Below are 10,765 nucleotides of genomic sequence, written 5' to 3'. Positions count from 1 at the left end.
TCTGGCCACTCCCTTGGTGGGGGCAGCTGCAGTACAGCTCTCCCCTGTGCTCGCTGCCCCCAGTGGTGGCAGTGAGTATCACACCCCTCTTCTCTCCGCCCCCTCCCCTTCCCTGTTATGGAAGCCAGTCCCATTCCAGGCACATCCCGTTGTCCTGGCACAGCCAGACCCTGCCCTCGGTGTCTGTTAGGAGACGAGGAGGCTGCCTAGCACACTGGGTGGTCCTAGGTTTGGGACGAGTTCTTGAAGAAACAGACTCACAACCACACACACAAAGTTTCTAAAGCATATGGAAGGATGAGCCAACAGAGCCTCAGGAGAGGTTCAAAGCAGAACCAGGGGGTGCCCTTTGATGTCCTAATGACAGGGCCGGGCATCCCAGAGCCTTGTGGAATAGCTGACTGCCACCTGCCGGGGGAGAGTTTGTAGGGCCGGGGAAGGATCGTTGCTTTGCTAAGCGAGCTCACACAAACGGCTTTGTCCCAGCTCGCAGCAAGCAGGGAGAAATGCACAAACAGCTGTCAGGCTCTGCTGCCTTAACACAGGCGAGGCGAGGGGCTGAACTGGGACCCCGGGGAACTCGGAGCAAGAGCCGGTACGTCGGGGCAGACGGACGCCCGAGCAGCTACCTTATATCCAGCTCGCTGAAGAGGCTCGTGTCAAAAGAAAGTTTCAGGTGTTTGAGCTCTTCAAAGTGCTGCCGATGCTCCACCCGGAAGGCCTCGAGCTCCCGCGCCCGCTGGAGGAAGGGTTCCGGGCCCCGGGGCTGGGCCAGGCCGTAGCTCAGCCAGAGGTACTGCTCCGGGCTGCACCGCATCAGCCGCACCTCCCGCCACAGCGCCTCCAGCACCACGTCCCGCAGGGCGTTCTCCTTCTTCGTGCGGTGCCAGGCGAAGAAGTTCAGGGATGGCAGGAAGTAGCTGGGCAGCTGCCGCGTCTCCAGGCTGAACTCCAGCACCTTCAGCAGGGTCCCCAAAGCATCCAGACCCGTGGCCCAGGCCTGGGGCTCCGGGTAGAGGTAGGAAGCCCAAAAAAGAACCATCTGCAAAATACACATGCCACTCTAACCACTAGAGACTGCTACCCTCCCACAACAAGGGCTAGAAGAACCCAGGAGTCCTGGCTCCAGCCCCCTCTAACCACTAGACTCCACTCCCCTCCCGGAGCTGGGGAGAGAGCCCAGGAGCTCTGGCTCCCGGTTCCTTCCCTCTAATCTTCTAGCTCTTTCTCCCCGGTACCCTGGATGGTCGTATCGCCCATCCCCCAGCCCAGACTCCACGTCCGAGTCACCTTCAGGTGGTAGGAGGTCAGGACTTTGCCGTAGCGCGGCGCCCACTGCTCCGTGTTGACTTGCTTCAGCACCCGCAGCGCCCGCCGGCGCCCGCCATCCGCGTCAATGTCTGCGAGCAGCCGGGTCTCCACCAGGGAGAAGGTGAGCCTGGGGTGGGGTGGGGGAAATGGGGCTGAACGGGCGTGTGGGTCAGAGACCCCCCTCAGCTGTCACACGCGTGTGTGGGGCCCTCTGCGGGAACCGACGAGAGCTGCATTTTCACCTCCAGTAGGAATTCTTGGCCACCAGATCGGTCCCAGCTCCGTAAATCTCCTCGACATTCCAGGGGGGCTTTCCCCGCACGGTGCCGCGCTCCCGGTCCCCCCAGGCCGAGAGCCAGCTCAGCTCCTGCCGCGGCCACTCCAGGGACATGTCCACCTTGCCCCGGATGGTGGGCACCAGGTCGATGGACACGGCGCGGCCGCCCACCTCCAGGCTGAGCTGCACGGCGGGGCTGATGGGCGTGAGACCCACCGTGTTCTCCAGCCGGAGGTTGCCTTGCGGAGTCACAAGCAGAGAGAATACGGATCAAAGCTTCGCGACGCTCCCTGAGGGCAGGGAGAGGTCGAGGGCCAAGCTCTTATGACACCCGGATTGCCTCCTGACTCAGGGAGGAGAGTGGGGGCTAGTGGTGAGAGCAGGGGGGCTGGGAGCCAGGACCCCTGGGGTCCACTTTGGTGCGTCTGTCACCCCGCGTAACGAACACCGTCTCCAGGGGAGTCCGGGGAAGAACCAAGAAGCAAAACCAGAACCCCTCTCTCCCTCCCCCCTCGCTCTGGGAACCGACCCCCTCCCCCCTCGCTTTGGGAAGGCCCCTGGGCTGGAGAGATTAGGGAAGACCAGTGAGACATTTCTCACCCCACAGCTCCGCCCAGGCCCCTCAGCCCCCCTTGCCGGTGGATTTACTGTTTCACCCCACGCATGGGCTCTAGACCGCGCTGGGTCCTGCCGGGAGGGTGGGGGCCTTCCCCGTCCTAGTGTTCTATGGTCACAGGTTTCTCTTCTGTATTCCCCGTGGCTGGTGCCTGCCAGCCCCCCATGTACCACGCCGGGCGATACTCACTGATTCCTGCAGCCGGGTCTCTTTCCTCTGAAACAGAAAGGGCAAGAAGCGGGTGGTTAGCGCCCACGACCCAGCGGTGCCGGCACAGAAGGCGGGGCCCAAAGGGAGACGCCCGACGTCCCTGAGTCCGCAGGGCTCGCGCCTCGGCCCGCCAACGGTGGCAGCGAGGGGCTGGCGGGAGCAAACAGCCCCTGGAACCACAGCGCCGCCCCACAGGCAGTGGCTTCAGCATGTGGCCAGGCCAGGCAGGGGGCTGTGTGCACCCCAGGCTAGGAGAAGCCACACGGCCCAGCTGGCTCCGTCCCCTCCGTCACCGCCCCTCCCAGCCAGCCCCATGTGCCAGGCTGCTGGGGACAGAAGTGGGGGCAGCTTCCCATCTCTCCGCCCCTTGCCCCAGGAGCCCCAGGTGCTGGGCTGTGGCTCACGGCACCAGGTAGAAGCCCCAGGAGCCAGGCAGGGCTGAGAAGGGGCCGGCGCTGACTTGGTGCTGCGATGCGGGTGCTCGTGGCCACCGTGGGGTTCAGAGCCTGCTTAGGTGCAGCCCGTAACCCACACAAACACCATGCGCAGAGGGGCCAGTGACCCACGGCCCTTTGGCCAGCGGCCCCATGCGATCGGAGAGCCGTGCACCAAGTGAAACGTTCCAACCCTGTGTCCTGCGCACGAGGGAGCAATGCCTGCCCAGCGAGCGCTCAGCAGCGAGCCAGGAAACATCCGTCCCACTCACCCTGCTCAGCCCCATAGCCCAGCCCCACTGCCGCCCCTCGGCTTTGCCAGCGAGGACAAGCACCACCGCGGTACTGAGATCGCACGTGGCTCTGAGCACTGTGCAGCACTGAATGTCCTGCCTCGTTCCACAACCACCTACCGTCCCGCACCATGGGACGGGCCCCGGCTTTCGGGTGCTGTCTGGCGGGCACGGAGGCAGCACCTCCGCACCGGCGCGCGGCCTCGCTGTGGTGCACATGGCAAAACTCATTCCGCACATGGCTGGGAAAACGTGGAGGGAACGCTGAGCACCCGCCAGGCTGGCGTGGAGCGAAGAGCCCCTCCGTCCATGCATAGGAAACCGCAGCTTGGCGCTGCCGGGGAGCCGGTCTCTTTCCTGCCTGGATTCCTGAGAACCAGTCCCATTCGCGGCACCGCCCATGGCCCTGGCCCAATCAGAGCCTGGCCTGGCTTCCAGCCACGACAGGAGGCAGCTGCTACCGAAAGGGGGCCGCCCAGCTCCCGGTTAGGAGGAGTCTGTGGACAGACTCCAGGACGCAGCGGACATGTAGCTGACTTCTGGGTCGGCCCCTCACGCTGTGTAAGTACGTGGTGCCGGCAGCGCCGGGATGAGCCGCAATCGGTGACTAGGTTAGGAGCCAGGGACTGGGCGCTGGGCATGTCCACACGGCTCTGGAAACCCTACAAGCCAAGCCAAGCCGCTCCCCGCCCGACGGCTGCCGGGAACGGGGGCAGGAAGAGGGAAGCTCCCGAAGGAACGTACCTTCGGCCAGCGCCGCCTGGACACCCTCCCACAGCTGGCTCATGACTGCGTACGGGTTTATGCTGCTCTTCGAAAGCTGCGCCTGAGACGGGCGACAGCAAACTCAGCCATGGCTGCTCGCACCCGAATGGAGAGGGAGCTGCGGGCGGAGACTAAAGGGGGCCAACAAAACGGGGGGGGGGGGGACCTGGGGCTCGGCTAGCAGGGCACTGGCAGGGCTGGGGGGCTGGGCTGGCAGGGGCTGTGGTGTAGGAGTGAGGGGCACTGGCAGGGCTGGAGGGGCAGGAGCTGGGGGGTGGGGAGTGAGGAGCAGGGCAGGGCTGGGGGGGCAGGAGCTGGGGGGTGGGGAGTGAGGAGCAGGGCAGGGCAGGACTGGGGGGCAGGGACTGCAGGGTGGGAGTGAGGGGCGGGGCAGGGCAGGACTGGAGGGCAGGGGCTGCAGGGTGGGAGTGAGGGGTAGGGCAGGGCTGGGGGGGCAGGAGCTGGGGGGTGGGGAGTGAGGAGCAGGGCAGGGCTGGGGGGCAGGAGCTGGGGGGTGGGGAGTGAGGAGCAGGGCAGGGCTGGGGGGGGGAGTGAGGAGCAGGGCAGGGCAGGGCTGGGGGGTGGGGAGTGAGGAGCAGGGCAGGGCTGGGGGGGCAGGAGCTGGGGGGTGGGGAGTGAGGAGCAGGGCAGGGCTGGGGGGGCAGGAGCTGGGGGGTGGGGAGTGAGGAGCAGGGCAGGGCTGGGGGGGAGTGAGGAGCAGGGCAGAGCAGGGCTGGGGGGTGGGGAGTGAGGAGCAGGGCAGGGCTGGGGGGGCAGGAGCTGGGGGGTGGGGAGTGAGGAGCAGGGCAGGGCTGGGGGGGGAGTGAGGAGCAGGGCAGGGCAGAGCAGGGCTGGGAGGGGAGTGAGGAGCAGGGCAGGGCTGGGGGGGGAGTGAGGAGCAGGGCAGGGCCGGCAGAGGCGCGTGGAGCCCAGGGCGGCCGGCAGCGAGCGACGGTGCCGACTCCGGAGCGGACTCACGTGCTGCCGGTCGATGGCCGCGACGTCGGCCGCGGTGAGGTCGGGGTCCCCGCTCGTCCTCTCCAGCAGGTCCCCGAGGAGCAGCTGGTTGTAGTCCACCACCACCTTGTTGCCCCAGCGGTACACGGGCACGGGGGGCCCCACGCTGTCCCCGGCGGGCAGCCCGCTCTTGGGGGCGAAGAGTTTGCGGTACAGGCTGCCCAGGAGGAGCAGGGGGGTGCAGAACTGGATGGGCACCAGGAAGTCGTAGTCGCTGCAGCTGGACTCGGCCTGCACGTGGGGGCCCTGGGCCTGGCTGCCCACCAGCAGGGCCTCCCCGGTGAAGAGCCGCGGGTCGGACTCGTGCACCCGCCCCATGAGCCGGCCCACCAGGGCCTGCACCGCCCGGCTCTCCCGCTCCCGGGCCCGGCGGGGGGCGCTTTGCTCCGTGCGCACAGGGCCCCGCAGGCCCGCCAGCAGCTCCTGCACCCGCGCGGGGCCCTGGCAGAGCCCCTCTCCTGCTGCCCCCGGCTCTGGGGGCCCAGATATGCCAGCCATGCCCGCGGACACAGCCGGCTCCTGGCAGGGCTAAGTGCTTCTCCGGCCCGCGAGCTCCCTGCAGCGCCGCCTCTTCCGCCACGGAGCCTCCTCTCCAGCTGCTTCCTGCCGTGGCCGCGCTGAGCCGGGGGCGGGGGAACAGGCCGGCTCCTTGCACTACAAGGACCTTTGGCCCTGGCTTGGTGGAAGCGACGCACCAGCCGCGGTGCAAACAGCCGCCTCCACAGAGCAACAGGCAGCCCCCTCGGGTGCTCTGCACACACCTGCCTGCACGGCCGAGGGCCCCTCGCCCCCCACTCCCAGCCTGGTCAGGCCCCTCCCCCGCCCCAAGGGCCCATCCCTCACCCCACGGCAGTCGCGCCCTGTGCCGGAGACGGCCGGCTGGGAACAGGCCCTGCGGGACATGAGCGAAAGCCTGGTCCCCAGGAACAGGCCTCGAGGGCTGCGTCCCCGTGGGAGCAGGAAACGCCTGTGCCCAGGCCCCCCAATGAGACACAGCCCTTAGGCTCCCGGAGGGGGTAGCAAGCTCACAGCATCCTGTAGAGCAAGGCTGGGACACTATGGCCCGGGAGCCGGTGCCACCCCTGGCTTGCCCCTGTCTCGTTATTGGATTCTAAAGATCGCTGCTGCCCCCATGGGGGTGTTAGCCCCAAAGTCGGTACGAAGGGGCCGTGGGAGGTGTCACATGATTCTGTACCTGCCATTCATGCCAGTGTCTGTGCTAATGAGCAAAGCTCCAGGGACGATAGATCTCTAGGTGCCAATACGCACCTGAGCAACGCGTCTGGATACCTGCAAACCAGCCAGTAGCTGATGAACGCTGACGTGGGACACAGGGACAGGTCACTGGGCCATGTGCCCTGCTCGGGCCAGGAAGATGCCAGGAGAGGAATACAAGTGCCATGTGGCCATCTCCATTTGGCCTGCAATTCTGTTCCTGATCCCAGATGCAGCCTTGCGAGGGACAGCGAGCCGGGAAGGATGGCTGACTTATCCTGACATAGGATGTGCACCAGGGACTTTTAAGACAGCAGCTGTAACATCTCTGCTGAGAGCCTGCATCAAGAACTGGGGGATTCGGTGCATGTCATGTATTCTCCTTTAACAACCTCACTCTCCGGCTTTTCTTTCTTTTAGTTATAAACCTTTAGATTGAAGATTTTAAAAGGACTGGCCCAGCCTGATCTTGTGGGTAAGATCCAGAGTGTAAATTGACCTGAGACCTGCGGCTGGTTCTTTGGGACCAGGAGAACTCGTGCGGGGGAGGTGAGATTGGGTTCTTTAGCCCCTCAGCGGTGTGTTAGGCCTGGGGCTGATTGGGGCACAGGGAGAGCTGGGGTGACTGTGCCCCTTACTGCTGCATGGACTCACAGCTCAGTTCCTCAGCCTGGCACTAGGTGTGCAGAGATGGGGGCTGGTTAGCAGAACAGACTCAGCGAGAACCTGTCTGCAACTCCCAGAGACAAACTGCTCTGGTCTCCGCTCCCGAGACCCAAAAGGAAGACGATTGGTCGCTGCCACCGCCCAAGTGCAGTTAAAATATATAAAATAAACTCTTTCCAGGGAGGAGCTCCCTTGGGAATCTGCACCCTTAGGCAGCACTCTCCCCCTGCCCGAACCTCCATTTCCCTTGGAACAGTGGGGCTCTGCTCCTCCCAGGTAACTTAGGCAGGTAGGCTTAAGGACAGAACAATCAACCAGGACCGGTTAATCAAAACAAAAGGAAAACACTTATTGTCAAAACAAGCCTACGGTTGCAAGCATAGTAAATGACCGGGTGTTAAAAGCCCTGCAGTGACACAGACTCAGGGGAAAGCCCTGGGCTGTAATTCTGAGTTCTAATAGAGAAAATTGACCAGTTCAGACATGATTCCCAAACCCCCAAGCAAGGAAAACAATCAAACCTGACGGACTTTCTAAACTTTTCCCGACTTACACATTTCAAGGAGTCCATTCCTGGGAGAACCCGACTCCCTTGCTACCTGGGGAAAACTGCTCTGATCTTAAAAAAAAAGAAGAGAAGGGAGGGAAAAAAAACCCTCTTGGTTTGCAATTCCTCTCTGCACTTCATTGGCTGACTGCCTGACCCCTCCCTAGGTGCATCTCCAGTTGCTTAACCCTTTCCTCGTTCTTCAGGTAAGTCACTCTTGCCTTAGCGGCTCCTATTCATGACAGACGCCATGCCCAGTGCTTCCCAGCGAGCTCTCCAACCCCCAACTCAGCCCACTCCTGCTTAGCAGGAAACGGGCTGGGCTCACACAGGAGGTGGGCATCTGTGCCCCTCTGGAAAAGAGACCAAGGGTCTAGAGCAGTGCTTCTTCTATGCTGTGCGGCCGCCCAGTGTTACAGGCGAGGAATCAGCCCCGCCGGCAGGGACCCCTGAGCCTTCGGCTGATTCCAGACCTGTGGAGCGTAGAGGGAACGCCCCTCTTGGGCCCTAATGCGCTTGGGGAGGGGTGCGTCCGCGTTCAAGGTGTACCTTCAAAAAAATTCCTTTCCCCACCCCAAATCTGGTGCCCCTGCGTGTGCAAGCCAGACCCCCCAGCCAGAGCACCAGCCCCCCTGCCCAGCTTCCCGTCTCCAGCTGTGGCCGGACCCAGAGCGTCAGCGGAAGCTGAAAAACCCAGGAGTTGCCTGGCCACTTGTGCGGTGGGGGTCAAAATCCCCTTCCTGATCCCCAGACGATTAGCCTCAGCCCTGACGCAGGAGACTGGATCCCAGTCAAGCTGGGGAGAGCGCAGGTGCCTTTGAATTAGTGCCAGACGACTGCTCCACATGGCTGTAAGGGTTAGGGCAGGTAAGGCTGGGTTGGGTGGGATAGGCGCTCCAGAGCTGACATGGGAGGGGCGCAGGAAGGGGGCGGCTCCGGGCAGGGAGGCGGGGCTGGGTGTTTGCCCCTGGGGCCGGCCCTGCAGTGCAGCCCTGCTGGCCTTTGGCCACGGCCAGGCACACTTGGCCGGCTGGAGCGTGGGGAGGGGGGTGCACTGCTGGACCAGCCCCAGTTCCCTCACCAGACACGAGGGGGAACTTCTGAGAGCAGCCGCGTCCTTCGTCCCCCGGTCCAGAGCGACCGGCCCAGACTCGCCCAGGGAGCTAAAGTCCAAGCAGATGTGACCCCTGGGTCTTTCACCTCTGCACTAACCACTAGCCAGCACTGCCTCCGCCAGCCCAGTGACCTCACCGGATGGCTCTGGTGCCCACCACAGGGAAGGGGCCCCGGGGTGCTCTGCAGATGCTGGTCGGATGGACGGGCTGGACACTGGTTCTCAGGACAGATGTTCTGCAGCTGTTCAGACTGTCAGGACACGGGCTGAAAGTCCCAGCCAATGGGAGCACAGAGAGGCTGCACAGAATGCAGACCCCTGCAGCCTCATTGGCTACCACACAATGACCCCCCCCCCCCTGCTGTCAGTAGCGCAGATCTGGGGGACACCCGAAAACAGAAGCGGTGCACACGCAGCCGGTGCAGGGCCCAGCCCGGATCTGGCGGCTTCCTGTGCTCACTCTTACCCGTTCTCCCGGCCCATAAAACTTCCCCTTTCGGCTGCTGTCCCGGCCCGGCCTCGGCTCACCTCTCCGGAGAGAGAAACCAAAGGGCAGAGCTTGCCAAGTGGGCCGGCCAAAGGGGGTTCCTGGTGCTGCTCGAAAATGGGGGGATTGCTCCGAGAGCTGCACTGGGAGCCAAGGGCCGGACTCTCCCCGCACAGCCGGTCACCGGGGAGAGACGCCGAGGAGCAGGCGCGTCTCCGGGTGCAGCAGACGAGGCCAGGTCTGGGGGGCCGGGTCCCTCTGGCGCAGTCGCAGGGTAACCGCACCTCTGAGCCGCACTGGGGCTGCTGCAGGGTCCCCTCAGGCCGCAGGCTGTCTCCGGGCAGGACCCGTGCTGGCCGGGGGGCTGGGATGCCCCGTGAGGGCGTGGGGGGGCCCTGAGCCTGCACCCCCTCCCACAGCCAGATGTGACTCAGGCAGCAGGTGGACCAGAAGGTTTTATTGGGTCACAAGGACACAGCCTAGCACAGGATCCATGTTCCCACAGGGGCCAGGGCAGGTGGCCTTAGTCCTGCCAGGGGAAGGGGATCCTGAGCCCCCACCCCCTTTTCCTGCTCTCCGCCTCCTCCAAACCCAGCTGAGACTCACCCTCCCAGCCACTGCTCCCGGCCCCAGGCCGCCCCACCTCCTCCGCTGCCCTCCTGCCAGGCCCAAGGGGCTGCGTGTCCCCCGGGCGTGAGAGACGGCACATACCTCCCCCCAGCTACTCCCTGCCCGGCAGGGCAGCAGCAGGGGAGCCAACGCTGGAGCCAGGGGCCCAAGGGCCCCCCCCAGACCCAGCCAGGGGCAAAGGGCACAGAGGGTCCCTGTGCCGTGCCGGGGTGTGACCGGCTGCGCTGACCGCAAGGGAGGACTAGAGGGGGGGGGGCAGAGACAGTCGCCTGCGCTCCCGCGCTGAAGGGCCCACAGCCCCCACCTGCTCCACCACCCCGCCGCCCGCACGCGGCTGGGAAGGAGACGGCTCAGCGCCCGCGCCCATTACCATGCAGGGACAGGCCCCTGCCCCCTGGGGGAATCCCAGCAGGACCGGGGGGCCCAGTGGACGGGAACCCGGGTCTGTCAGGGGCTCCTCAGGGGCCAGCTCAGCCAAGCCCCCTCCCGGCCCAGCACCCTCTGCCTGACGGGGATAGCGACGTCCCCCGGGGAGCCCGGCAGTGCAGGGCACAAGCCACCTTGTCTGGCCATCGCCAACACCCTGCTGCTGCCCGTGGCCACTCGGCCGCCCGCAGCGCTGCTCCTCCAGCCAGAGCAGCTGGAAACCCGCCCGAGGCACCTCAGCTGGGGATACAAGCGCTACGGCCGGCCACCGCCCATTGTAGGCGCGGCCACCTCGGCCAGGAGCTCCCGCGGGCCAGGGCAGGGCGGCCCAGCTCCGGGTGCCGGGCTGGGGTCTGGCTGGAGCCCACTGCTGGCTCAGGAGGGCTGGGAGCAGCGTTGGGGTGGGGCAGTGTCTGTGCTCCCCGTCACTGGGGTGACATTCTGGGGTGCGGATGCCACCTCCTCGCCCACGGGGCACGTGGCCATCTCTATAACCCGCAGAACTTCCCTGGTCTCCGGGTAACCCCAGGCCTGGCCCAATGGCCAGAGTCAGCGAATAGCCCTCCATTCAGGGCAGTAGGGCCTACTAGCCAGAGTCAATGAGATTGGGGCAGCGCCCTAGTAGGGGGACCCAGACCCACCCTGCTCTACCAGATCCCAACCCCAGGCCCTGTGAGCAGCAGCACGGCCTGCAATCCCTGGGCGGGGATCCAGCTGAAACACACCAAGGACACGGGGTGGGAGAGGCCGCTCCTGC

At 65.1% G+C, this 10,765-nt stretch overlaps 1 protein-coding gene across 1 annotated transcript; it reads right to left on the bottom strand.

Moving 5' to 3' along the window:
* Positions 1 to 274: 274 nt before the first annotated feature.
* Positions 275 to 5,551, bottom strand: LOC102445398 (protein mab-21-like 4). Its single transcript, XM_075928776.1, has 6 exons — positions 4,885 to 5,551; positions 3,886 to 3,967; positions 2,394 to 2,420; positions 1,554 to 1,827; positions 1,291 to 1,438; positions 275 to 1,042 (listed from the first exon to the last, which is right to left on the bottom strand). The coding sequence occupies exons 1-6, from the start codon at positions 5,419 to 5,421 to the stop codon at positions 626 to 628; spliced, it is 1,485 nt and encodes a 494-aa protein (XP_075784891.1). The 5' UTR covers positions 5,422 to 5,551; the 3' UTR covers positions 275 to 625.
* Positions 5,552 to 10,765: the final 5,214 nt, after the last annotated feature.

This window comes from Pelodiscus sinensis, chromosome 4 (genome assembly GCF_049634645.1).
Source record: "Pelodiscus sinensis isolate JC-2024 chromosome 4, ASM4963464v1, whole genome shotgun sequence".
Classification (NCBI taxonomy): Eukaryota; Metazoa; Chordata; order Testudines; family Trionychidae; genus Pelodiscus; species Pelodiscus sinensis.
This window is presented reverse-complemented; position numbering and strand designations above follow the sequence as displayed.